A 26,209-nucleotide genomic window follows, 5' to 3' on the forward strand; every position below is an offset into this window, starting at 1 on the left:
AAAATGATCTGGCAATTCCACCCCTATGTACCCCAAATAATTAAAAACAGGTATTCAAACAAACACTTCACAATAACCAAAAAGTGGAACCAACCCAAAATGTTCATCACTTGAAGAATGGATAAACAAAATGTGTTATACACATAAAATGGGATATGTTTCAGCCATGAAAAGAAATGAAGTACTGATGCATGCTACAATGTTGATAAACCTTAAAATTATGCTAAATGAAAGAAACCAGATACAAAAGATCACATATTGTATGATTTCTTTTTGTATGAAATATCCAGAATAGACAAGTCCATAGAAACAGAAACCACATTAGTCTTTGCCAGGGGTGGGGGAGTTGGGGGGAATGGAAGAAGAGGGAGCAATTGCTTAACGGCTACAAGTTTCCTTTCTGAAGTGGCGAAATGTCTTAGAACCAGGGTGCTGGTTACACAATAATGTGAATGTACTAATGCCACTGAGTTGTAGTGCAAATACTGTTAATGGATGATCTTATATTATGTGACTATTACCCTAATTTAAAAATATATTCTATAGGCCTCTGTATTCCTTTCCTATTGCTGCATAACAAATTACTACAGACTTAGCAGCTTAAAAAATTACAATTTGAAATTATTTATTTTTTTAAAAGATTTTATTTATTTATTCATGAGACGGAGAGAGAGAGAGAGAGAATGGCAGAGACACAGGCAGAGGGAGAAGCAGGCTCCATGCAGGGAGCCCGATGTGGGACTCAATCCCAGGTCTCCAGGATCAGGCCCTGGCTGCAGGTGGCACTAAACCGCTGAGCCACCTGGGCTGTCCTAAAATTACATATTTATTATTCTTAAGTTACAACAATTTAGCTCATGGTTGAAGTCCAGGTGAGCTTGGGTATGTTCCCTATTTGGAGTTTCACAGGCGGAAATTAAGGTGCTGGACAGGCTGGAGGCTCTGAAGAAGAATCTACTTCCAAGCTCTTTTAGGTTGTTAGCAGAATTCAGTTACTTGTGATTGAAGGACTAAAATTCCCACTTCTTGCTGGCTGTCAACCCAGAGTCCGTCTTAACTGCTAGAAGCCCACATCCTGGGCACATAGCCCCCTCCAGGAGCTTGGGTATTTTCAAATCTTTCTCACTCTTCAAACAACTCTGATTTTCTCTTCTTCTACCAGAAAAAGAAAATCCTCTGCTTTTAAAGGGCTCTTCATGATTAGATTGGGTCCACCTGGATAATCTCATGTTGCCTTATAAGGCAACATAATGTACCACAGGTGCATTATCTCATCAAGTTCACAGGCACCCCACACTCAAAGGGGTGGGGATTATACAAGGGCAAGGATCACTGGGGATCCTAGCATAACCCCTTAGAGAAAAATACTAAAAACATTTTCTGCCCAATTCAAGAACAATTGTTATTTGTTAATGCCCAACATTGCAAAAAGGATTTGAGGTGCCTAAGTGATTTGTACCAAGGAAAAATTTCAGAACCAGTGATTTACAGATTAACACAGTTCAGGTCTCTAAGCCTCAGGGAAAGGACAGAAAGCTGTTCTTTAACAGGGAGACTTCTCTTTCTGAGCCCTTTCCTGCATTTCTTTTCCCTTCTCTTCTGCGAAAGCACTGAGTGTACAAAGCAATTGCCAAGAGGACCACCAGTGTTCTCTCTAGAGTCATGATAAGAGAGAAATTCTATGGAGGGACTTGTATTATGTACATCAGATGTTCTCACTTTTTAGTCTCAAGATTCCTGTTATCAGGATCCTAAAGACTTTTTTTGTTTGTTTTTGTGGCTTATTCCTATTGATCGTTACCATCTCAGAAATTAAATCTAGAAAGTCGATTAAACACGAAAACATACAAGCGCATATTTTTAGTCTTTAGAGTGATGTTATCACATATCAGATAGCCTCTCCAGTGGAAAAGGAAATAAAGGCTTATTATTAAATAAAGGAAACAAAGTCTTAGTATTATCATGAAAATAGTTTGACTTCCTGGAACTCTGCAAAGGTCCCAACGACCCCTAGGGTTTTCTAGATCACTCTTGGAGGCCCACTGGTAGATGTAAATACCACCAACTGCGCTTCTTTAGATTAACCAACTCACATTTTGGTGCATTCCCTTGTGCAGACCTAAAAACCAGTCTTTCTCTTTACTAGCAGGGTGTTTCATCCTGGGGACTCATTTTTATGGCCGGTGCATCTGCTCTCAAAAAAAAACAAAAACAAAAAAAAAAAAGTTATTTGCTATCACAGGAAAAAACAGCAATATGTGTGGCAACATGTATTAAAGCAAAATAGAAAGTTCAAACATGTGTTCTGTGAGCTCCTGGCAGCATCTGTCACTTTGCAAACACTACACAGGGAAAAATTGCTTAAAATGGTGCAGCTCGGTCTGCAGTGGAAGAAGGACTGCGATCGAGTCAGGCTGCGTCAGGCAGAAAGAGGCTTATTAGAGAGATGAGAGAAAGCACTGGGTATTCTTGTCATGCTTTGCCCTTGAAAACTATGCCAAGATCTCTTTTCCCTCTTTTTTTTTTTTTTTTTTTAAATAAAGAGATCGATATTTCTTAATTGCTTTAGTGACTCAGGATTTACCACTTTCCTTGTAAACCCAGGCGATAGCTACTATGTTTGCTTTCTTGATATCTCCTGCTTGCAAAAAGTAACGAGATAGAGCTAAAGCCCTTTCACTAGGGCCTCCATTACGGGCCCTTCTGCTAAGTGAGGAGGGAGCTCGTTCACTCTCCAAATGCTTTCTCCGCTTCCTCCTGCTCAGTCCCTGGGTAGAGCCCCGGGTGCTTAGATGCGGGGCTTCCAGTGTCCTCGCGCCCGCAGAGGGGAGCGGCTGAGCACCAGGGGGCTGCGGGGGCGGGGGCTGGCCCTGGCCGTCTCCCCCACGCCAAGGTGAACTCCTGCCCGGGCCTCGGCAGCCCCGTCTCTCCGTGAGCGGAGTCTGAATAACCGTCCAGAGCGGGAGAGAGCGAGCGCGGGGACCAGCGCGATCGTCCCCGCGGGCCGAGGCCCCCGAGCGGCAGACCCCCGGCCCCGGGCCGCCAGCGCGCGCCGCCCCGCCCCCGCCCCCGGCCCCCCCGCCGGACTCCTCCGCCTTCGCGCCCAGGCCCCGCAGGTCGGCGCACGTCGGCGCACTCGCGCTCAGCCCGCGCCCATTCGCAGCTTCTAAGGCGGCGGCCAATGGGAGAGAAGCCAAGTTCCGGGCGCCCTCCGTGATTGGCCGTGCGTCCGGGGGCGGCGGCGGGGGGCGGTCCCGGGGGCGGGGGCGGGTCCCGCCCGCCGGCCCCGGCGGTGACACGCGGGGCGGCCGCCGCCGGGGAAGCCTGGAGGACTGCGCGTGGAGGCGGCCGCTCGCCCCGCGCGACCTGGCTCCGCCGCGAAGGGCGCCGTGGCGGCCCGGGGTCTCCGCGCCAGGGCAGCGCTCGAGCCTCGCCGCGTCGGGCGGAGCGGGCGAGGGGCCGGGCCGGGTCCCCGCCCTCCCTCCCGCGAATGGATGTGCCCGGCCCGGCGTCCCGGCGGGCGGCGGCGGCGGCGGCCACGATGCTCCTGCGCACGGCCCGCGTGCCCCGCGAGTGCTGGTTCTTGCCCACCGCGCTGCTGTGCGCCTACGGCTTCTTCGCCAGCCTCCGGCCGTCCGAGCCCTTCCTGACGCCCTACCTGCTGGGGCCGGACAAGAACCTGACGGAGCGGCAGGTTGGCGCGGCGGCGGGCGCTGGGGAGGGGGCGGGGAGAGGAGGGCGCGGGCTCTTAGCCTTCACGCGGTCCGAAGTCGGCTCGGGGCTGGCGGTGCGCTGCCCCGTGCCGGTCTTCGGGCGCCCCCTCGGTGCACGGGGCCCGGCTTCCAGGAAGGGCTGGGAAGGCCAGTCGGGAGCCCCCGCTCCCGTGCGCTGCGGGCTGCGGGCGGCGCTGCCCGGCTCGTGGGGGTCAGCCCGGCGCGCGCCGACTCGCCCTGCAGTTCCCGCCGGGGGCCGGGAGGGGGCGCCGCGGGGTGTGTGGATTAAAAAAAGCCCAACTGCGAGCTGTGCTTTGGGCAGCGGGGAGAGGGTCAGTACGTGTTTGCTGATTGAAATAGGGAACCAGGTGCGAAGTAACCCCTGCTTCTTTGAAAGACTCTTCCCTCTCCCTGCTGCTCCCTCTTCCTTCCCATACTTTGCGTTGTTTACCTTTGACGGGATGAGTGTGCTTAAACGAGGACAGAACAGAACAACGAACAAAAATCCATCATCGGAATTCGTTTTGGTTTTTAATTAGGTGAGGCTTTGTTCAAGGACATGCTGTCCCCTCTCATGCCCTGCCTCCTGGGGTAAAAGCAGATACGGCGACGGTATCATATAATTGGCACTTGATTATAATTTTTCTTGCATGGTGAATTGTGGGTTCACAGATGTTAGTTTTGGTTCTCAGCTGAGGAGGCTCCTTAGCCTCTTTTCACAGGCCTGAAAGCTCACGTCTGGTATTCCTTTCTAGAACGCTACACAAAGGGTGAAAGCTGAGTGGGCATTTAGCTGTTTTTTTCCTCTTCCTGCTTTTCCTCCCTTCCCTTCCCTGCCATTTACACTCTACTTTTCTTCCTGTGGTTAGTAATCACCTCTTTTGAGTAGCAGCTCAGTATCCCTGCATAACAGGTCAGAGCAGGATATACTTAACTCACAGTCTAGTTTGTTTTGCCCTCCACTTTCAAGGACACTTGGCAGGGAATTGAAAGTCAGTGTTAAATCCTAGATTGAGGGTTTCGTTTGACTTTCTTATGTTGTCTACTTCCAGCCAATATCATTAACTTTTATCCAACTTAAGATCTTTTATTTCTCAGTCTTTTTTCTTTTTTAATTTATTCATGAGAGACACAGAGAGAGGGGCAGAGACATAGGCAGAAGGAGAAACTGGCTTCCTGCAGGGAGCCCAATGCAGGACCGGATCCCAGGACGCCAGGATCACGCCCTGAGCCGAAGGCCGAAGCTCAACCACTGAGCCACCCAGGCGTCCCTATATCTCAGTCTTAAGGACCACCCTGCAAAGGACTCTAACAGTTATTCATTACCTGTTTGAATTTTAACATTGGTTACATTTTAACATTGTGAACAGAATGATTTGACAAAAAAATTACTGCAGTAAATAGCGATTCTGGAGACAATTACTGACTCTGAGGTATAGCCACTGAAGCAGAAATGATACTTCTTTAGCAGCTTACAATGAAAGTTTCATGTGAACTGCCACGTGATCTGCACAGTGTGTGTACCTTGCCTGACACAGGGGCACAAGGAGAGAAACATGTTCCCAGCGTTGATATTTGAAAGCTGATCTGTTTTGTCAATTGCCCCGGGCAGAGGAGTTGTTATGTCATGTGTCATCCTGTGCCCTGTCTAATCAGAGCTTTCTAGGCTGAGTGAAACATATTCAGTGGCATTGGAGTAAAACAAGGGTGCCAGGCCCAGTAAATATTTGTGGATTATGTAACAAACCTAGCACAATTTCTGTTATTGCACATTGGAGGAGGATGAGGGCAGAGTTTGAAGAGAAATCTAGTGGTCTAGAAAGGATGTCATTTTTCGGTGAGGACCTTGGACCTTAGCTGATACTGTTGATCATGCACAGAATGGCTCTGTTCAGCCTCTCCAGAACCCTGGTTTCTTAAAACATCTAATAACAGAAATAAATAGAACAACTTGTTCTCCTTCCTGACCTCATGCTTGCTTTTGCCAGTAGACAGTTAATAAGAAATATTAAATGATTTTTAGGCAAAGCGAATGTCAGTTCATGGTCAGTGATATTGTATTGAAATTTGTATTTACTTGTAAGACTTTAGAAGGGCCAACTTAGGTCATCTTAAATGGAACTATTGTTAACTAAGTCCAAAGATGGAAAAGGACAGAATTTATCTTTACAGTATCAAAGGATTTTTTTCTTAGATTTTAGGAAAAATGTTAATCTGTTTCAGGTACACCACTTCCTAAGTTTTTTTTTTTTTTTAATACAAGTGGGTGAGGGGTGGGGGGTGGGGCAGAGGGAGAAGGGTGGGAGACTCCCCACCAAGCCATGAGCCCCATGTAGGGCTGTATCACTGTACTCCAGATCATGACCTGAGCTGAAAGTAGATGCTTAACCGATAGAGCCACCCAGGCACACCCCCCAACACACACTTTCTAACTTTTAAACAGGTTAAAAATGGACTGTGTTCTAATAGTTGAAAGCCAAACTTTTAATAAAATAGAGCTCTATATCTCCAACACTTTTTTATTCTTTCATCCTTTTTGCATGTGATTTGACAGAAATTCACTACCTTTCTTTGATTTAAAAAAAAAAAAACTTTCTACTTATTCTGATATTCGGAGTCCTACAGAATTTGGCTCTTACCTCCGTAACAGCCTTATTTCCTGCTATATATTTCCTCTCCTTGCCTTCTTCCATGTGCCCATGCTCTATCACATCGATCTTCTACTCATAAATCCAGCATACCCACAGTCTCTCATCTCCCAGTCTGTACTCAAAGTTGTAATCTCTGCCTGGAATAAGCTTCCCATACCTATCAGTTGATATCTGTTAGCCTCTAACTTTCTCTTCCTTCAAAGCCGCCTCAAAGAAGTAACCTCCTATTTACTATCTCCCCCCTTACCAATAGAGTATGAATATATATTACTCATTAGGTTCAGAACTCCTGAAGAACTGAGGCTTTTATTTTTTGTAATCCACACAGCTTCAAGTGTTTCACAAATAAGAGCTTATTAACTAGTTGTTTAATTGAAACTGAATTCTAAAATCTAAATCCGAATTAGAGCTTAAAAGGAACATCTGTTTTTCTCTTGGCTTTCTGTGTCTCAAAAGAAAGCACAAACAAGCTCTGATCCAAAGAGTGGTGAAAAGCATCTTATGATAAAATCTGCTCCCTTTGTTCACGTGGCAGATTTTACCTAAGATAAGAAGGTATTGTCCAGGGTATGTACAGTAAGAGTCTGTAATATGTACATTTTTTGCATGTGGGGAGTTTCCTTTCAGGATTAAAACTATCTATGGAAGAAACTTTTTTTGGTGTAACAGTTTGTCCATGCATTGAAAGGGAAAGGATCTTCTTTTAGAGACCCAGTAGCTCAAATCTGGAGATTGGTGTGGTCTTTATCTCTTCGTGAATGCCCTATAGAAGTACCTTAATACAAGTTGAAAAAGCTGCTGCAGATATTCGAAGTAGCCCTGGAACATACCAGATGATCAGTAACAGTTTTCTGATGGAAGAAATGAGGCATTTTAGTGTTGTGGATTCAGACTATCAAGATTCTGATCTACCGTCTGCCAAAGCTAGCTTTGATAACTTTGGATAATTTATTTAACCTTTCTGTAAAGCCAAGTATCCTCAGTTGTAAAATAGAGGTAATAAAAGCTTTTACTTCTTAGAATTGTTGTTTGGATTAAATAAAGTAGGTAAGGCAGTTAGCATAGTGTGTGGCTCAGTAGACGTTTGCTGTTACAATGTTGATAACACTGTGAGAGGGACATTTATTTGGGTTGATCTCTTTCACAGGAGAAAAGTCAGGTTTTTTATTTAGAATGATTTAAAGAGAACCCATCTCTTCTTCCACCCCACCCCCACTTGCCTTTAATTTTTTCCTACTTGGCTTTGCAGGTCTGGCCATGTTACTTTTTCTCATCTTCATTATCTTGTGGCTTTGTGTTAGGAGCAGAATTAGTCTCATAAATATAAGCACTTAAGTTGATAATTAAAAGGATGAGATTTATATAATGAAAACCCAGCAGTTAATCACTTTGGAACAATTGTTACTGAAAGGTATGGAACATACATAGGTATAGACAATTTTACTGGAGCAAAGAAGTCAAAGCCCTGAAGGGTGTGGTGAGGAAGTGAGGAAGAGGGTTTTTAAAGGAAAGGCATGATGGCCAATGGGTTGTGGTGTCGTGCTGGGAAAAACATGTTGGGGAAAATGTGAAAGTGGAGTCAGAAGAGGCAGTTTAACACTTAAGAAAACTATAGGAGATTACTGGTAAAACTAGAGGCAAAAAAAGAATGGGGGGGGGGCGGTTAATGGGATACCACTGTGAAGAGTCTGTAGGGATGCTTTCATCCTTCACCACTTTTAACTCAAAGTTACCCTGTCCACTTTGGTTTTCTGCTGAGGTATCTTGGGGCTGTGCAGGCACCAGCCAAAGGCATTTTGTTTCTTGGTTGCTAAAATGTACACACTTTTGAATAACAGTCATTTCTACAGTTCACAATTATACTTTTCATACCCATCTTCAGGTGTAAGAAATTTCCTAATCTAATAGATGTTGCTAAATGATTGATACAAATACAAATTAGGCTAAAATTCATGAAGGTGAGACTATCAGACAAATTACTTTTGATATCTGACCAGTCAAAAATAGAAATCAGGACAGGAATATATTTCCGATTATGTCTGTCTTTTGTAATTGTGTTCTGTACCAGCAAAATATTTTTTACAGTAACTGTTTATTATTCCTCTAACCCTGAAAACAGCCCATTTTACATTTGGGTGAACTGAAGCATATGTGAGAGTTAAAAAGAAGGTTGCCCTTGGCCTTAGATAGTCATATTGCTCCATGGCGAAGTAGTTAGCCTGTTACCAAGGTGGCCTTTCAGAAAGCACTTAAAAATCGGGGCCATTGATCCAGACTTTGAAATGATCATTTTAAAAAAAACCAACTTATATTCATCCCAGGACCTTGCTAGACACTGGGGTAGGTGTAAAAGAGGGAAGGTCACTTACAGTGATTGATATTGGAAGACTGGGGATGGCAGTTCTGTTGATTTATTTCATTCATATTGTTCCAAAGGGCCTGTTTCAGCTTCAGTCCTTAAGTCTTGACATCTAAATAGAGTGAATGACTGATTTGCATGTATTTTCTCATTTAATCCTTGCAATAAGCAACCCTGTGGTGTAGGGTTTATGCTTCTTTTACTGTTAATGGAGACAAAGGCTAATGGGAACTAAAAAAACAAACTTGCCTATAGTCACACAGTGAATGATGGGTTGAAATTCCAGCTGTGTCTGTATGGCAGAGAGCTTATTTCTACTTATTCCAATTTTAATAATCCATTAAAGAGAAAGCAAAAACTTCTATCCTTTACATATTACAGACAAGCAAAAAGGACATCAAAGTTGGCCTATAATCCTATCATCTACAGATAATTATTCCATCAGGACACTAGGACAGAACTATCCTCTTCACCTGTTTCCCCAAAACAATAAAACTTAAAATCAGAGAAACCTAATCAAACAGTAGGATCAAGGCTCCCTATTCTGTGGCTAGAAGGAAGAATTGATGATGATTCCTAAACACTTATCCATTTCCAAAACAGTCCTTGAGCCAAGTCCCTTGCACACAGCATGCTGACTACAAGGCTGTGCGGGTCAGCATGGAACATCAAGTCAGCCCTAATGGTCTGCCCTCTAAGGCAGTAGTCCTCAATGCTGGCTCAGATTAAAGTCTCCTAGGAGGCTATAAAGAACTGCCTTGGCTAGGCATCTACATTTTTTAAAGCTCCATGGGAGATGTGCAACCATGGTTAGCAACCAACGTTGTGAGGTAACTGGGGAGATTGGCACATACAAAGCAGTATCAAGAGAGCCCTGAGTATTGCCCTAAGAATGCTGTCAGCTCCAGCAAAATCTGCCAGGATGAGGAAGGCTTTGAACTAGGCCTTGATGAAGGGGAAGGATTTTAAGAAAAAGACAATGGGGTGGACATGGGGAAGTATATTCCAAACAATTATCAGAATTGTTGAGATTTCTTTGGTTGATAAGGATGATTTATTAGAGGTAGCAGCAGTTTGTTGCATAAATGGCATAAGAATAAACTGTTATGAATATTCCAGATCCATTGATATCACTAACGGGTTTTTAATTTTCTTTTTCTATCAGGTCTTCAACGAAATTTATCCAGTATGGACTTACTCTTACTTGGTGCTGCTGTTTCCTGTGTTCCTAGCCACAGACTACCTCCGTTATAAGCCTGTTGTTCTGCTGCAGGGACTCAGCCTTATTGTTACATGGTTCATGCTGCTTTACGCCCAGGGACTCCTGGCCATTCAGTTCTTGGAATTCTTTTATGGCATTGCCACAGCCACTGAAATTGCCTATTATTCTTATATCTACAGTGTGGTAGACCTGAACATGTACCAGAAAGTCACAAGTTACTGTCGGAGTGCCACCTTGGTGGGCTTTACTGTGGGCTCTGTCCTGGGGCAAATCCTCTTCTCAGTGGCAGGCTGGTCCCTGTTTAGTCTGAATGTCATCTCTCTTACGTGTGTTTCCGTGGCTTTTGCTGTGGCCTGGTTTCTTCCTATGCCACAGAAGAGCCTTTTCTTTCACCATGTTCCTTCCACTTGCCAGAGAATGAATGGCATCAAGGCACAAAATGGCGGGATTATAACCAACACCTCAGCTTCTAACCACCTTCCTGGGTGGGAGGATGTTGAGTCAAAAATCCCTCTAAATATGGAGGAGCCGGTAAGTATAGCCTTAAACACCTTGTGGTTGCTGCTCTGGTAATTGGAGCAATGGTGACAAACCAGACAGGAAACCCCATCTAGCTAGACATTGTATTTATCTGGATTCAGGTTTTTTGTTTGTTTGTTTGTTTGTTTGTTTTTAAGATTTTATTTATTCATGAGAGACACAGAGAGCGGGTGGGGGGCAGAGACACAGGCAGTGGGAGAAGCACGCTCCATGCAGGGAGCCTGACGTGGGACTCGATCCCGGGTCCCCAGGATCTGGCCCTGGGCTGAAGGCGGCGCTAAACCGCTGAGCCACCTGGGCAGCCAGATTTAGGTTTTACCCTGAGTTGCTCCCTTGGTTCATTCATTCATTGATTACAGATAAGGTTGATTTATATTAGAGATGACAAATATATTTTATCCTGGAGTGAATGACCTCCAAAGTCAGACTGTACAGTGTTATATTGCTTGTGTCAGAGATGTCCTAAGAAGCCATAACAGGAACTGTATCTTCTTCACCTTTCTATCTGGTACTTGGTGTATAAGGAAAGCACTCAGAGAATTTTGCTAAATGAATAGAGGAAATGATTCTAATAAGTGATGAATATCTACTTCCAGGTTCTGAATTGAAGCCCAAAGTATATAAGGTTAAGAACTTTACTTCCTCTTCTGTGCTGGAAGTGTATCTGTATTTTCAAATGACAGTTGCCCAGAGTGGAGTAGTAATGAATAACACATAGGAAGATAATCACAAGAGAAAAAATTAAGATGATGATAGAATACATATTAAAAGTGTGACTATGAAATTATCTCTTAGGTATGGATCAGAATAATCCATCCATATGTTCTGGCTAGCCAGGAAGATTAATTTCTTTATAAGAGCTTTTTATCTTTCTAACAGGTTATAAGCTGTGAGGGGCAAGGTTCATTCCAACCATACTGAATTAGTCTTAGCTTTCGTGGGACATGTTTGGAAATAACCTGTTAACATTCTCACTTTGCAGGTGGACTCTGTCAGTTATAAAATCGAGCTCCATAAGCCTTGTAGTCTGAGAGTAAAGAACCCACTGAGAGTGAAGTCTTTGGCTCCTCATCTGGGGTTAACTCAAATTGTTTCAATGTGGCATCTAATTACTCTCTTAAGCCCACTCCCACTCTTTACTTGTGATTGCTAGTTGAAATTTAGGTTATCATCTCAAAGAGATTGAGACTAGGTGACACTGGTCATGGAATGCACTTTGATTACTAGGGCACCGATGGGTAGCATCAATCAGGATACCAGGGATTAAGTTAGGAAGGAAATGCTGATTCCTTCATAGTTTGTTAAATGATGTTGACAATTCAACAAAGGGTTGATGGAGGAAGGAGTTATAATCATCTGGAGTAAAAAAAAAAAAAAGTATAATCATCTGATATCATGTAGTAGAAAAAAATAACCCTTTTTAAATTCTGTTTCAAATATCTTAAAATGGCCTTAGCTAAAAATTAATATATATAAATATATCAAATATATATAAATTAATAATAATATATATTGACATATATCAAGTATTAACATTGGCCATAGTTGACATTGGCCATAGTTCTAAAGATTTGTATAAAACATAAGTTTTAAACTATTTAGAACATGAGTAAGAAATAGTAAGAAACACATTTTACATAGGAACAAGTACCATTCATAGGTATGTATATATTTTATATATAACTGAAGCAGAGGTTTCATAACTCAGTACTTTTATTCTGGTATATTCCATTACATTCATTTTTTTGATAAAAACTTTGCAGTTTTATTTTTTTAATTCAATTTAATTAACATACAGTATATTATTTGTTTCATTCAGTTCCATTTTTACAATGCAGATCACTGCCCATTACCTGTTAACAAATGAGTTGTAACCTACCATTTAAAAAACTGTCCTAGACCAACTTGACATTTGTTGTTTATATACATGCAAAATGTCAGTACTTGACATGCTGAAATGATTCTAACCACAGGCTATCGGACCATCAGAGTATCTTAAAGTTATAAGAGACATGAGATGTCAACCACCCTCTCATTTTAAAGAGATAAGGAGTGGGAACAGAGATTAGTGACTTTTGCAGAATTGTGCTGATATATGTCACATAATTAAAGAGCGTATATGAGACTCAGTTTGATCTGTACTTTGCTCCATTAAAGTCTTTCACTGGGGTGACAAAATGGTCAGAACCATCACTGTTGGCTACAGTGTGGTAAAAGTTAGATTCAAGTCAGTTCTATCATATCCTTGGCTCTGCTTTTTTTTTTTTTTTAAGATTTTATTGATTCACTTATGAGAGACACAGAGAGAGGCAGAGAAGGAAGCAGGCTCCCTGAGGGGAGCCCAATACGGGACTAGATCCCAGGACCCCAGGAAGGCAGATACTCAACCACTGAGCCACCCAGGTGCCCCTCTGCTGGCACCTTTACAGGCAGTCAGGGCTGCTTGCCGCTGTACAGGGCTAAAATAGTGCTGTTTCTCTTGACAAGCTTGAAAGAAGGTCAGAAGAGGAATATTGGGGATTGCAGTACCATTTTAAGTTGACAAAGCCCATAACTGAACTGTAAATCAGTAATTGTGGTAAATATAGTAAAGAAAAGTAGGTGGTTTGATCTTGACTATGGAAAGGGATAATGAAGTAAGAGTCTAAGTGATAGCCCCATTCACAAGTTACCTTACAGTACTTGTGAGTTCTTTTCAGAATGGCCCTCTTGCTATGGGGCAGAGCATGTTGACATTCCAGCATAGCCAGTGATTTTCTTTCCTAAATAGGAAATGGGATTCCTTCTATGCTTAGCCGATAGTTGGACCTGATTTATTTTAAATTGCTCATCCATTAGAAATGATGTAAATTAAGCCACTTCTTTAGCACAGGGCCTGACATGTAATTAATACTTAAACAATACCTGTTAACACACCTATACTTTTATTTGTAGACTAATACCCCTTATTATGAGTAAGCATTCTTTGCCTATATGTGTGTTTGAGCTCTATGAAACACTGACAGTAACAACATTAATGTTTCCACTTTGTACTTAATATAATTTCTAGCAGCACATAGTGGATTTTGAAGGAAAAGGTCAAACCCGGGTTCTAGTTCTTAACCAGCAGGGTGATCTTGGGCAAGTTGTTTAATTCTTTGAGGCTTAGTTTCTTCCCTCATTCTTCTACCTACCTCACAGTTATTTCTAGTGTTAACTGAGGCAATGTAGAGCTCTCAAGTGAGTAATTTGTAGTAGATCATCAATATATGTTCATTTCTGTTATCTTTATCATTAGACATGAGCAATCAAGAATAGCATTGTACCTTCACTGTAGATAGTTATTTACCCTTGAGGCTGTAAATAATCTTTCACTTTGAATTGGTTTACCCTGGTCTTCTGAGCCTTAGGAAAGGTTTTCGTAGAATCTGGTACTAATTCCACCATTAATTCTTTAACTGAGGCTACCCTTAAATGTAGACTGTAAACCAGATGATCACTAAACTTACCTTAGCTCTAGAATACTGAGTTTTATGAGCTGATTGATCTGAAGGTGCCTTTATCTTTAGATGACCAGGCATGACATGACCACATTTTCCTTTCCTGTCCAGTCCCCCATATAGTTAGGAACACATAATATAGAAGTGATGTAACTGTAGTCTTCACAGTTTAGGCATTAAACCCTAATCATCTTACCCCTCACTCCCATATGTTTTCCTGTTGCATGTAGAAGAAAATCCGCAGTTCACACTGTGGCCTATAAGCCCCTATACAATCTGGCCTTATCTCACGACGATGCTCCACATGGCTCTGGTCCAAACACATAGAGCCTATTCCCACTTCAGAAGTTCAGTTCAGAGGTTCTCCGTCAGGACTGCCCTTTGTTCTGATTTCACAGCTGCTTCCTTTATGTCACTCAGGTATCAACTCAGACATCAGCTTTTCAGACAGCCTTTCAACACTCTTATCATCCTTCCTTTTCTCTGCCACAGACACTTGCCAGCTGTTCTTTTCTTCAAAATACCATTTCTACTGTAAACTCTCTCATATGTGTATTTATCATCTGTCTCCCTTACCAGAATGTCAGTTTAATGAGGGCAGGGACTTTTCTGCTGTATTCCCAGAATCTAGAACATCGCCAAACACGACACGTGGGCACTCATAAATATCTGTTGATTGCATCCACGAGTCATGATAGAGTACAAAGGAAATGAACATTTATTGAGCACTTGTTACATATTGAGTAATACCTTAGTTCTTCCAAAAGCCTACTGAAGGAAACATTAATTTCCATTTTATAGTAGAAAGCCTAAGATTTAGAATTTTTTTCCATCTGCATAGAGGCAGGTGTGCTCCTGCTGTGCTTTCTTTATCATCTATCATCATTATCACTTCAGCTTCCATTTATTTGGACCTGGGAACTGAATACTCTGCTAAGAATCTTAGATTCATTAGCTCATTTGATTCTTATGAAAACTCTGTGATGTAGGTATCACAATCCTTGTACAGTTGAGGGAACAGAAGCTCATGTCAGATAACTTAACCAAAGGCACATAGAAAGTGGCACAGTCAAAATTCAAACCCAGGTCTAGTTGATTTTAAAAGCATTGTATTAGAGACTCCTATTCTTTGGTGGAGAGAAATAATTTCTCAATGTTTTGTTTTTGTTTTGTTTGTTTAAGATGGTGTCAGAATCCTCTAAGTGAAATCTGAAACTAGATGCCCATTGTGATAAATGAGTAGGAGTTGAGTTTAGGATTGTGTGAGTGGGCATAACTGTGGAACATTGTTTGGTTCTCATTCCACTGAGATTATCTTCACATTGTATGGAGAAAATGGCTTTTATTTATTTAATTTCAAGAGTAGCTATATATGTAATATATAGCTAACAAATGTATCATCTTCATAAGAAAAATTCTGATTTTATAAAAATATTCATATATCATTTTTTAATTAAAGAGTAAATGACATAAAGGGAAGTGAGAATGATCTGATCTGCTACCACCCAGATTACCACTATTAATAGTTTAATGGCCTTGATAAAATCTCTTTTCTTATTTATTTATTTATTTATTTATTTATTTATTTATTTATATTTATAGATATACATTTGATAGTAAATAATATTATAGTCTACGTGTAGTTTTGTAATGGCATGGGTTTTTTTGCTCTGTGTTATGTGATAACTTAGCTTCCTATGTCTTTTTGTGTCAAAATAGCTTTCAGAATCTAAAGAAATAAAATCATAATGGTGACAGTGACTGGTGAGAGGTTTGTGTTGGGACAGTAGTCCCCCTTTCCCTCCAGGCTGGCACCAAGCACAAAACCAGAATTGTATGGAGACTTAAGTGAAAGACCCATAGTCTGCCTTTCAACCCTCCTTTTCTCCTCGTGGTCACAAATCATTCCCTCTGGATATCTCCAGTTAGCCTCAGGCCAATGGATATGTCAGAGTTGGGATAGAGGGGGTTGGATGTGTAGCCATACATGGTTGCATCCTTCCCTGTTACAGCTTGATGCCCTGGAACTTCAGAAAAGTGTCATCTCCCCTGAAGCAGTAGCCAAAGACAGGTCAACTCTGTTAACAGGTTGTTAATGCCCTACATTCAGGTTTAGGAACTAGGGCTGGGTGAGATACCAGGCTGAGGCCAGAGTCACCATTCTTGGAGCAAAATAAATGCACAACAGGTGGGAGCAGGAGAGTGTCCTAGAAGCTTTTTATGTTTGGCGAGAACTTTACTGTTGCTAAATTGTAAACCTGCCTCAACAGCACCAAGTCTCCTTGATCCATATTTCGTTCTGTTGTGTTTTTCTTGAAACCAGATGTACATTATCTGTTCCCATCAGTTAAGGCTCAGTCCGCAAGTTTTTACTGTTTCAGATAATAGAGTATCAATGGCTGCAGAAATAACGATAGTCTTCTGGTCATCAAGAAAATGTTTGTTGTTCAGGACAAGAGTTAGTATTGGGATTGTGTCCTTCAGAAGCACTTAGTAAAAGAAGCAAGCTTAGGCTTGGAAATTTCCATCCTAGCCATTGTTTTGGCTACAGACTAATCTACTTCTGTGCCCAAAAGGGCTGAGAAATGAGTGGTATTATAACTTGGCCTTGCAAACACCTAACTATACCAACTAAAAGGTTCTGTTTACATCTGGAGGTTCTCTTGCCATGTAAGACCTGGTGTTTGAGATAGACTTTGGGAGACAGATAAGATTTGAATAGAGAAATAAGAACATCTAGGCAAAGGCAGTAAGAAAAGCATGGCAGATGGCGCTGGTAGCGGCTGTTGTGGGGTTATTAATTGGCCCAGTCTCAATGTTGCTGTGCCTCGGGGAATAGGGAAGCCTAAAAGGAGGGAAATAGAGGAAGAATGGCCAGTTTGTGGGGCAGTCAGAACGCATACAACATTTACTGATTAGGTTGGCCATCTTCTATGGTTATGATTCATGGCACCCCAAAGCAGTGACAATTGTTAACATCAATGATGTACCATACAATTGTGGTAACCATCACAGGTCACCATAAAAAATATAATAATAATGAAAAAGTTTGAAATATTGTAGAATAACCAAAATGTGACCCAAAGACATGAAGCGGCAAATACTGTGGCAAACCTGGCTCTGGCAGACTTGCTCGACAGGGTTGCCGCAAACCTACGTGTTAAAAACACGTACTTGCAGTCAAGGGAAGCACAATAAAACGAGGTATGCCTCTATGCCATTTATAGGCATAAAAAGCAGTAAGCCAGTGGGTTTTTCACAAGGAAAAAGAAAAATGTCTGTAAGATAGGAAAGTCTATACGATTGCTTTCTGGAGTCATCTTCCTAGGATTTGAGCTTTCTCCCCTTCTTGAGTAGGAACCCAAGCCAGACCGTCTCCTTGTCCTGAAGATACTGTGGAGTGACTTTCTGATGTGCTACTCGTCTCGCCCTCTGCTCTGCTGGTCTGTGTGGTGGGCCCTCTCCACCTGTGGCTACTTCCAAGTGGTGAACTACACACAGGGCCTGTGGGAGAAGGTGATGCCCTCTCGCAACGCCACTATCTACAATGGCGGTGTGGAGGCCGTGTCCACCCTCCTGGGTAAGCAGGGCGGGTGGAAGATTCCTCCAGTGGTTAAGTCAACCATAATCAGATTTCCCCTCCCCTCCTAAATTTGATTACAAAGTTTGAGCTCTGATTTTGTAATCTAGGAAGAAATTTAGCAGTGCACAAGTCGTGGATGACCCTGATTAACAAATTTAAGTTCTTTATGTCCTTTAGGGAAACCTAACGTAATGATTTTCAAAATTATCTTCCTATTCAGGTTTCCATTATCTCTGTATTTATTGAGTGCTTTTGTCACATGATGTGAAATTTAGAATGGGAATATACAATAGTTTATAACAATAACTAATAGATGTTGAATGTTAATATGCAGGAAATGTTATTCTAAGGATTTCATGTGTATTAACTCAGTCCTCACAATATGCCTGAGACAGGTGCAGTAATCCCCATTTTACAGACCAGTAGGTTAATAACTTGCCCAAGATCAGATGGATATTAAGTAGTAAAGACAGGATTTGAACTCAGAGCCTGTGTCCTTGACCAATATATTCTATCGTTCCTTTCTAATTTATCAACCTACCTCTTAAGGTTTTTAGAAGCCATCCTGTGATTTCTGTAAACACTTAAAACTGTGTCTGGTACTTAGTGCTCTGTACATTTTAGCTATCATTGTCAGCATCATCATTTTACTGACGAGCAGGGATGCCCTTTTGCCATGTTCCGCACTGCTCTTTGGTTAGGAAGGAAATGATTCCTCCTGCCAGGTTGTCGAGCTGGAAACAGTGGCTCTTTCGGACTCCTGCCTCTGAGCCAGCCCCAGTACCTTTTCTGTCACAGCATCCCTGGGTCTGTGTCCTCCTTTTTCATCTCATTGCCAGGCTGTGCTAATTCAGTTTGTTGTATCTCATAGTCTCTCTGGCTCCATGTCATTTATTCCATCAAGTCCAAAATTCTGTGTGACTTCCAGGCCCTCCATAATCCTTTTTTTAAAGGTTTTATTAATTTATTCATAAGAGACAAAGAAAAAGAGAGGCAGAGACATGGGCAGAAGGAGAAGCAGGCTCCCTGCAGGGAGCCTGATGTGGGACTCAATCCAGGACTCCAGGATCATGCCCTGAGCCAAAGGCAGACGCCCAACCACTGAGCCATCCAGGCATCCCCACCCTCCATAATCTTGAGCTTACCCTATTTATAAGTTGCAAAATTTTAAACTTTAATAATCTAAGTTGAATTTTTAATTCATTAGAAGAGCATTTGTTTAGCAAAATAACTGGATCAATTTTCTTTGTTTTATTTGGCAGGTGCTGTTGCTGTGTTTGCAGTTGGTTATGTAAAAATATCCTGGTCAACATGGGGGGAGATGACCCTGTCTCTGTTCTCTCTGCTGATTGCTTCCTCAGTGTATATTATGGATACTGTGAGGAACATCTGGGTGTGCTACACATCCTATATCATCTTCAGAATCATCTACATGTTACTCATCACTATAGCAACGTATGTATTTTGATTCAAAGAAACATTTGGAAAAGTGACAAGATAAACTTTTTGGTTTCTTTACAAACGAATGAAAATTTCTAGTTAAAAGAGGCAAACAGGAGGAAGCATTGTATTATGTTTTTCTCCTGAGAAAGCACTTAAGGAAGGTTCATTTATTTCCTTGTTCCTATATTCCTGCTCTATTCAAATATTTTCATGAGATTTCTACCACTTGGCAACAGAATGCTTTTCACCTGTTTGGGAAGGGAATTAATGGTAGAAAGAAGGGGCTACTATTGAAAATTGAGGTAAAAACCGAAACTAGGATATTATTTTTACTTTTCATTCTTTTGTGTATTCATTTTTTAAGTTTTCAGATTGCTGCTAACCTCAGCATGGAGCGCTACGCCCTAGTGTTTGGTGTGAATACCTTCATTGCTCTGGCCCTTCAGACTCTGCTCACCCTTATTGTGGTGGATGCCAGTGGCCTTGGCTTAGAAATTACCACTCAGGTAAGATTTCTGTTTTGACACTCAAAATGTTATGACTTGAGCTGGGTAACAACGTGGAGCTTAATGAAAGCAAATTCAGACAGTATAGACAAATATAAGAAAGAAAGTAGAAGTGTCCTCACCTTCCTTTTGTCAACCCCCATCCTTAATTCTTTTCTCCCTGGAAGGTGTTAGGACCACCATCTTTTTGATGAGGACCTAGAACATTTCTGAGTGTAATTATACACTCTGGGAGAACAGAAGTAATGTTCCTTCCAGGCTGAGTTTTTGTGCTTCCTCCTTCAGTATTTCCCTTCATTTTAATTCTGTGCATGGAATTCTGAATCCTGTGTTTTGAGATGCCTGGTTCACCTCATGGTTCTGTTCTCCCTTCTCTAAAATACCCAACTACCAAGGTAATGACTTGCTGTTGATTAATAGCATGAAGGTTCTTAACATGTGACTCATCGAGAAAACACCCACACAAACACCTGGAGACAATGGAAATACTTGCATTCATTCAGGAACTGTATAGTCATATATGCCTTCATGCTTTGTGAGTTTGTAGGTAAGGCTTGCTCTGTACTTTGGCAAAATGGGGCTATTGAATCAAAAAGTGCCTACCCCACCTCCATCCCGGCCCAGATGATCCCCTCCATACTTAGGCATTAGTTTTCTTACAATACAAAGGTCCAGCATGTTAGCAGTAACTAACTTTGTTTTTTACCAGAGATCTAAGAGATATAATAACAGTAGTAGGTAATGTGCACAGAGTGTTTTCTATGTGCCACGTATCCTGTATAGAATTTTGCGGGATTATTGTCAGGATTGGACATCGAGAGAATGAGTCTGAGAGATGTCACATAATGTTAAGTGTTGTTTAAGGTCGCATGGTCAACTATAATGTGGCAACGCTGGGATTTAAACCAGCTTCTAACTCTAAAGCCTAATCATCTCTCACTGGATCATGCTGCCTCAAAAAGGTGGGCAGAGAGAGCAGAGGAGTGGGAGGTTTCTGTGTTTCCTAATTACTACCAGCAGTGAAAACCTTGAGAACACCTCTCAAGGGTTAGGTGCTTAGATTTGGAATGGAGGGTAGGAGAGAAACTAAGTGCTTGTCATCTTGCTAGTGAAGTAGTGATTTAAAAATAAGGAATTATTGAATTGTGTAGGCTGTGCTGAAACTCTAATTGCCATGACTAACAGGTTTCCTATAGGGAAATGTATCCAAATTTTAAGAAACCTGGCTCAAAGACTTAGAGTAGCACCCAAATCGCATTCATGAGCCAGCTTATAAGTATTTCATAAGTTCTTTTAGGAAGGTGATGATGAAGATGATGACAACCTATATAGTCACGTTAAAATATTAGCCTAGAGAAGATCCTGAGGAAAAGTAAAAAGTAAGCCCATAATGGAATATAGTTGACTGCCTACTGCCCTCTTCTGGGGAGGAGGAGAAGTTCTTCATCTTCAGAATTTGGCCTGCTAGTCACAGTTACCTGCCAGCTTGAGGGGAGAAACCATGATTCAATTGTAACAACAGCAACAAAAATAAAACCAGTAGTATAAACAGCCTTAGCATTGTGGGCTAATAGACACTTACATATGTGATCTCATCCCTTCCCAACAACCCTGTAAAATAGGGAATATTGTGAATTCCATTTTGTAAATGAAGTCAAGGCTCAGAGGTGAAGTATTTCACTCAGGGCCCCACAGCTACTAAGGGACAGAGTCAGGATTTGCCCTGAGGCAGTGAGGCTTTACTACCACCAAGCTGTGCTACCTCTTCTGATTGTCAGTGCCTGGCAGATTGTGTGGGCACACAATGTTTTGTGAAGGCTTACTGAAAAACTGAATATACCTTTAATCATAGGATATGTTCACATAAATAAAATAAAACATCTCATCTCCTAACTGATAATTATCTACATCACTTCTTTCCCCATCCCCTTTAGTTCCTGATCTACGCCAGTTATTTTGCACTCATCGCTGTGGTTTTCCTGGCTAATGGTACAGCCAGTATTATGAAGAAATATAGAAAGCAAGAAGATGCAGAATCAAGTTCTCATGTAACCACTTCATGATACACTGCTGAGAAATTGCTGCTTAAAGCAAAAACTCTGCACAGCAACTGTGCCCGGATGTATTTAAATTTTTAATATGTAGATGTATATTAATGTGCTTTTTAAGGCTTCAAAGCAGCCAACTGATTATACCTTGTGTTCCCAGAGTAACAATACTGTTTAGAGGAGCCAGAGGTGAGGTTTATCTTGTGGATTATTTATAAAAGCTAATTTAAACATTATTTTCTTCTGACTCAAAAGTGAACTTGATTTTGAAAAGCACTAATGAAACACATGGCATTTAGATTTGATAGCAAGTGAGTTTGGTGTTTCATCAGTCAGTTTACTTCTCTGTATCTGGTCAGCCAGAGGCGTGGCCCAGTGGGACCAGGGCTTCACAGGGGCCATGGGACTTCACAGGTCAGAGTAGAAGTATGTTCTCACAGCACCTGTGTTCACCTTAATCCTTATTTCTGTAATACTCATGTGCATTTGTGTTGTGTTTCTGCAGAGGAAAGCTGTTCTTATCACTGGCAATACTTGCTCTGGTTTGGTGTTCTCACATATTAGGAATGTGTGTCATTTCTAATTTTATGTTATTTTAAAAAAATTCATTATATTAATGTTCTGTTTCCATCTTGACAATTTTGTATTTGTGTAGATTGTCTTTAGGAATATACTTTTGCATTATTCATATGCTTCCCAGAGAAGCTCATTTAGTTAGAAAATAAGGCAAGTTTTGAGGCCTGCTAATAATCTAAAGAGACCTAATCAGAAAACTTAAGGTATGTTTGCCTGTCTTTTAGTCTTCAATCTGAAGAATTATTAATTCTATAATGAGAAGTTAATATATGGGCTAAAGATACAACTACTCCATTTTGTATTTGGATTCCCTTTTATTTCCAAAATAAAATGAAAAGTCCTTTCTTTTTTTTAAATATCTTCATCCCTATTTATACCTTTTATATTATTTTTCCTTCTTATCTAAGATACAGATGTCATTAGGAGCTGAATTTGTTGGATTATTATAAGGCCTTTTCACAAACTGAGCCTCTTTTTAATTATTTCAATAGGACAGGAACTAGCATAGACTTGATTCCTGCATTTTGTACATTAAATCTGCCTTTGTTTCTAAGGGTGGATCATCTCGGATTATCTGCTTAAAATAATAATTGCTGGTGATTTCACTTCCAGGGTACTTGGAAAATGTTATTAGGTACGTATCTAATTCTGTAATTAATCTACCACGTGGCTGCTAGTGTATGTGAGACACGAAAACCATTTTAAAGCCGACTTTGTTGCCTTATTTTGAAAAAAATCTAGGTTAATTTATTTAGAATAACACAGGTAAACAGTGTGAATAATAATATCAAGGTTCCAAAGTTGACATACTCATTTAGTGTAAGTGGGAATTCTAGAAATAAATGAACATAAATATAGGCCATTTTCCATTCACCTTCCTTTCTGATCAAGAGCAAGAGCAGAGCACTAAGCGAAGGAGAAGTGATGTCATAAAAGGACAGCCTCCAATTTTATATTGTATCCTATTTTGCTATGTAGGGAATTGTTTATTCAGAAACAGGTTGAAAAGTGGTGTTCGAGGGATTTTATTTAATGTATTTTAACAAAATGGACTGCAGTACAATCAAATCATTTATGTTACCAAAGCAACATTTCCATGGAATTTAATTCAAAGTTTGTGGTACACAACTGGAGCCTTTACTTATTTAAGACAATAATAAGTTTATCCTGGTGTGTGGCCATATTTCTAGAAGGCTGAGCCCAATTTGCAAGTTGTACTGTATGCAATTTTGCAAAGAAGTGAAAATAATTTGTTGTACTTTTTATTCAATTCTGTATACATTATGAAATTATTTTTATTAAATAAATATTTTACATTATATTTTTCCTTTATAATCGCAATTTTTTAAAATTTGTTTTTTGCTTCAGTAGGAGCTTTGGGTTACATATTTAAACCTTTTAATAATTTCTCCTAGGACAAATTTCATATTAAGTCTTCCCTTACCTGACCCTCCTATTAACCTTGTCATCCTGTGAATTCTTCCCATTGCTTTGTGATCCCTGCCTTTGATTCCTCCCCCTTACTTCTTTCATTTTCCATTATTTTTAGCACCACACTGCATGGTTTATTATTCTTGGTCTTCATCTTGGTACCTCTCATCTCTCTTTTTAGAGCATTCTTCCTTTAAGAAACCAAAAAGACCCACATTCCCTTCAATGTTAACTGAATTTTACAAATAAAGAAAACTCAAACAAATCAAGGGCTCAAGGTACCATCTTGTTTTTAAAACTTCATAGCCACTTCGTTCTAACTCCAAATATTCTGATATCCAAGGAAGCATCTTTTTGCCATCAGCTGAAAATCACTTGTTCATGAAGTCCCAGAAACCAAATCATTCATTTCTCTTTCGTATGCAAAGTAGTACCTTCCCTTTAAATATCTCATTCCAAAACCTACTTCATTAAGACATTTCATTGATAATCACCAAAGACTCATTTTTCGTGCCAAAAAAATTTTTTTAAAGATAAAGTTTTCTGTCCCTATGGTTGTGTATCCACTGTATCTTAATGCCTTTCAGATTATAAGGCTTCCGAGCAGTGACCATGTCTTATTTTTGTCTTTTGTAAAGTAGCCTAGTATGAATACTAAATTATTATAAGTGATACACAACAGACCCAGTACCTGCCAGTATAATAGCCAGATGTCATTACCTTTTTAAAGATTTATTTATTTATTTGAGAGAGAGAGTGCAATTTGTGGGTGGAGCAGAGAGATAGGCAGCTGAGCAGGCAGCCTGATACGGGGCTTGATCCCAGGACCCTGAGATTGTGACCTGAGCCAAAACCAAGTATAATGCTCAGCCAACTGCGCCACCCAGGCGCCCCTGCCATTACTTTTTTAAAAAGTACATCCAGGGGATCCCTGGGTGGCTCAGCTGTTTGGCACCTGCCTTTGGTCCAGGGCGTGATCCTGGAGTCCCTGGATTGACTCCTGCGTCGGGCTCCCAGCATGGAGCCTGCTTCTCCCTCTGCCTGTGTCTTTGCCTCTCTCTATTTATTGAATGAATAAATAAAATCTTTAAAAAAATTAATTAAAAAAAAACAAAAGTACATCCACATGAAATGTTAAGATTAAAATGCCTATTGATGACCTCCATTCCACAGGACAATTTATTCAAGGCATTGGGCTCTAAATGATAGGGACTAGATACCTATTTGTTTTACTTATTACAGCATGCTGCTTGTAATTTAATACTTACCCTTCCCTTGAGTAACATGTTCTAGTTTGGAAAAAGCATTAGTGAACAACATCTCCTTTGATTCTGGGAAAGGGTCTTGTAGTAGTACTAATTACTTCTTCAGTAAGTGATGCTGATATGATGGAAGGGAGTTCAAAATGCAGTGTTTGCCACTCAAAGCTCTGCCACGGTGGGGAAGTCATTCTGTTGTGATTCCGCCTTCTCATCGGTAAAGTGGGGTGACACCGACCTGACAGGATTGTTGTGAAGAAATGAAAGAACATATATGAAAAGCACCTGTCACACGGGAGACAGTAGGAGACTGAGAAAATAGTTCCTTAGTCCTTCTATTTACAGTTAACATGTAGCTATGAATCTCAAAATGGCACTTAACATTTTTTAAATAATCAAAATGAAAACAATCCTAAGCTTTTAAACACCTCCCTTTATTTTTAATTTATATTTTGGAAAGCTCTTCTGGGGATGCAAGGATGAAAAAGTCATGATTCCTGCTCCCAAGGAATTTAAAAATGGGTAGTAAGTTAAAAGGATAACCTAGATGCTCATAGATGTGTCAGGTGCCATTAACCTTTTTTCCATTAAGAATTAGAAAGCCTTGGGGCACCTGGGTGGCTCAGTCGGTTAACTGGCTGAGGTCCATCTGAGGTCACTATTAACAGAATGTGTGTCCGTATTACAAAGGTGGCTTTAAAAAGCATAACCACCCAAGATCATGCATCTGTAAAGTGGAGAAGCTGCTTTGGGATTCTGAATCCCATCCAACATTGCAAATTAATGGTCACTTCGCCCCAGTACCCCCATCGGGTCTGCAGGAGTGAGACCGCAGTGATAGAGGAGCCTGAGCTAAGAGACTTCGCTCAGAAAACGGAGCTCTGGAGAGGGAGCCTGCCAGGCAGGGCACGGCAGCTGCCAGATGGATGCACGGCGGGGCAGTCCTAGAATGGCGGGGTGCAGGCGAGCGGGGCGGCCGGGGACGGGGCGTGGGTGCACGGCAGGCGCCCCCGCAGCTCGGCCGGCCCTCGGGCACTGGGGGGAAGGGATGTGCCTGGCTCCGGGTTCCCGCCGCCCCAGTGCAGGCGCAGGCGCAGGCGTAGGCTCAGGCTCAGGGACTTCGGGAGAAAGGGCAGCGTGCTGCACGGGACGGTGTTTTGAAACTGCTGCTTCGAAAACCAGAGCGTGAGGGGAACCCTCGGTGAAGGTCCTGTGCTGTGAAGGGCGCCCCTGCTGTCGAGGACGTTTAAAACGTCTTGGGCCATCCGTGTGGACTGCTGGAAAGCACTCCGAAATCATTTCTCATTACTGAATTTTAAAGACCTTTTTTTAAAATAAGTGAATTGAAGGGGGCAAATGCTGAAATGTTAGCAAAAACTGTTTAATACTGGGACCCCTG

The 26,209-nt window shown here is 41.4% G+C and overlaps 1 protein-coding gene and 2 long non-coding RNA genes across 7 annotated transcripts in view; 1 reads left to right on the plus strand and 2 right to left on the minus strand.

The window, feature by feature from the left end:
- Positions 1-669: 669 nt before the first annotated feature.
- On the minus strand, positions 670-2,991 carry LOC112648223 (uncharacterized). The gene is made up of 3 exons (XR_003128827.3): positions 2,585-2,991; positions 2,094-2,189; positions 670-1,155 (listed from the first exon to the last, which is right to left on the minus strand). It is a non-coding gene; the product is annotated as an uncharacterized LOC112648223 (long non-coding RNA).
- A 386-nt stretch (positions 2,992-3,377) lies between these two features.
- SLC19A2 (solute carrier family 19 member 2) lies at positions 3,378-23,441 on the plus strand. Its single transcript, XM_025430432.3, has 6 exons — positions 3,378-3,694; positions 9,889-10,476; positions 17,322-17,544; positions 18,810-19,002; positions 19,355-19,496; positions 21,431-23,441. Exons 1-6 carry the CDS (start codon positions 3,491-3,493, stop codon positions 21,557-21,559), a joined length of 1,479 nt encoding a protein of 492 aa, XP_025286217.1. The 5' UTR covers positions 3,378-3,490; the 3' UTR covers positions 21,560-23,441.
- LOC112648667 (uncharacterized) overlaps positions 5,959-26,209 on the minus strand; it is a 39,523-nt gene continuing 19,272 nt past the window's right edge. For 2 of the 5 annotated variants that reach the window (XR_007411919.1, XR_007411918.1), the window contains one exon: positions 23,370-25,048. This is a non-coding gene — a long non-coding RNA (uncharacterized LOC112648667). Of the gene's footprint in view, positions 7,216-8,733; positions 8,836-23,129; positions 25,049-26,209 lie in introns of those variants that run through there. The other 3 variants (XR_003129191.3, XR_003129192.3, XR_004817622.2) reach the window with 3 other exon arrangements.

Source organism: Canis lupus, chromosome 7 (genome assembly GCF_003254725.2).
Source record: "Canis lupus dingo isolate Sandy chromosome 7, ASM325472v2, whole genome shotgun sequence".
Taxonomy (NCBI): Eukaryota; Metazoa; Chordata; class Mammalia; order Carnivora; family Canidae; genus Canis; species Canis lupus.

What these genes read in the sequence shown, in the direction of transcription:
- SLC19A2 (XM_025430432.3), top strand. Translation starts at nt 3,491, where the DNA reads ATGGATGTGCCCGGCCCGGCGTCCCGGCGGGCGGCGGCGGCGGCGGCC. An exon ending in AGAACCTGACGGAGCGGCAG is followed by an intron (nt 3,695 to 9,888) that starts GTTGGCGCGGCG and finishes TTTTTCTATCAG; the next exon opens with GTCTTCAACGAAATTTATCC. An exon ending in GGCCGTGTCCACCCTCCTGG is followed by an intron (nt 17,545 to 18,809) that starts GTAAGCAGGGCG and finishes TTTATTTGGCAG; the next exon opens with GTGCTGTTGCTGTGTTTGCA.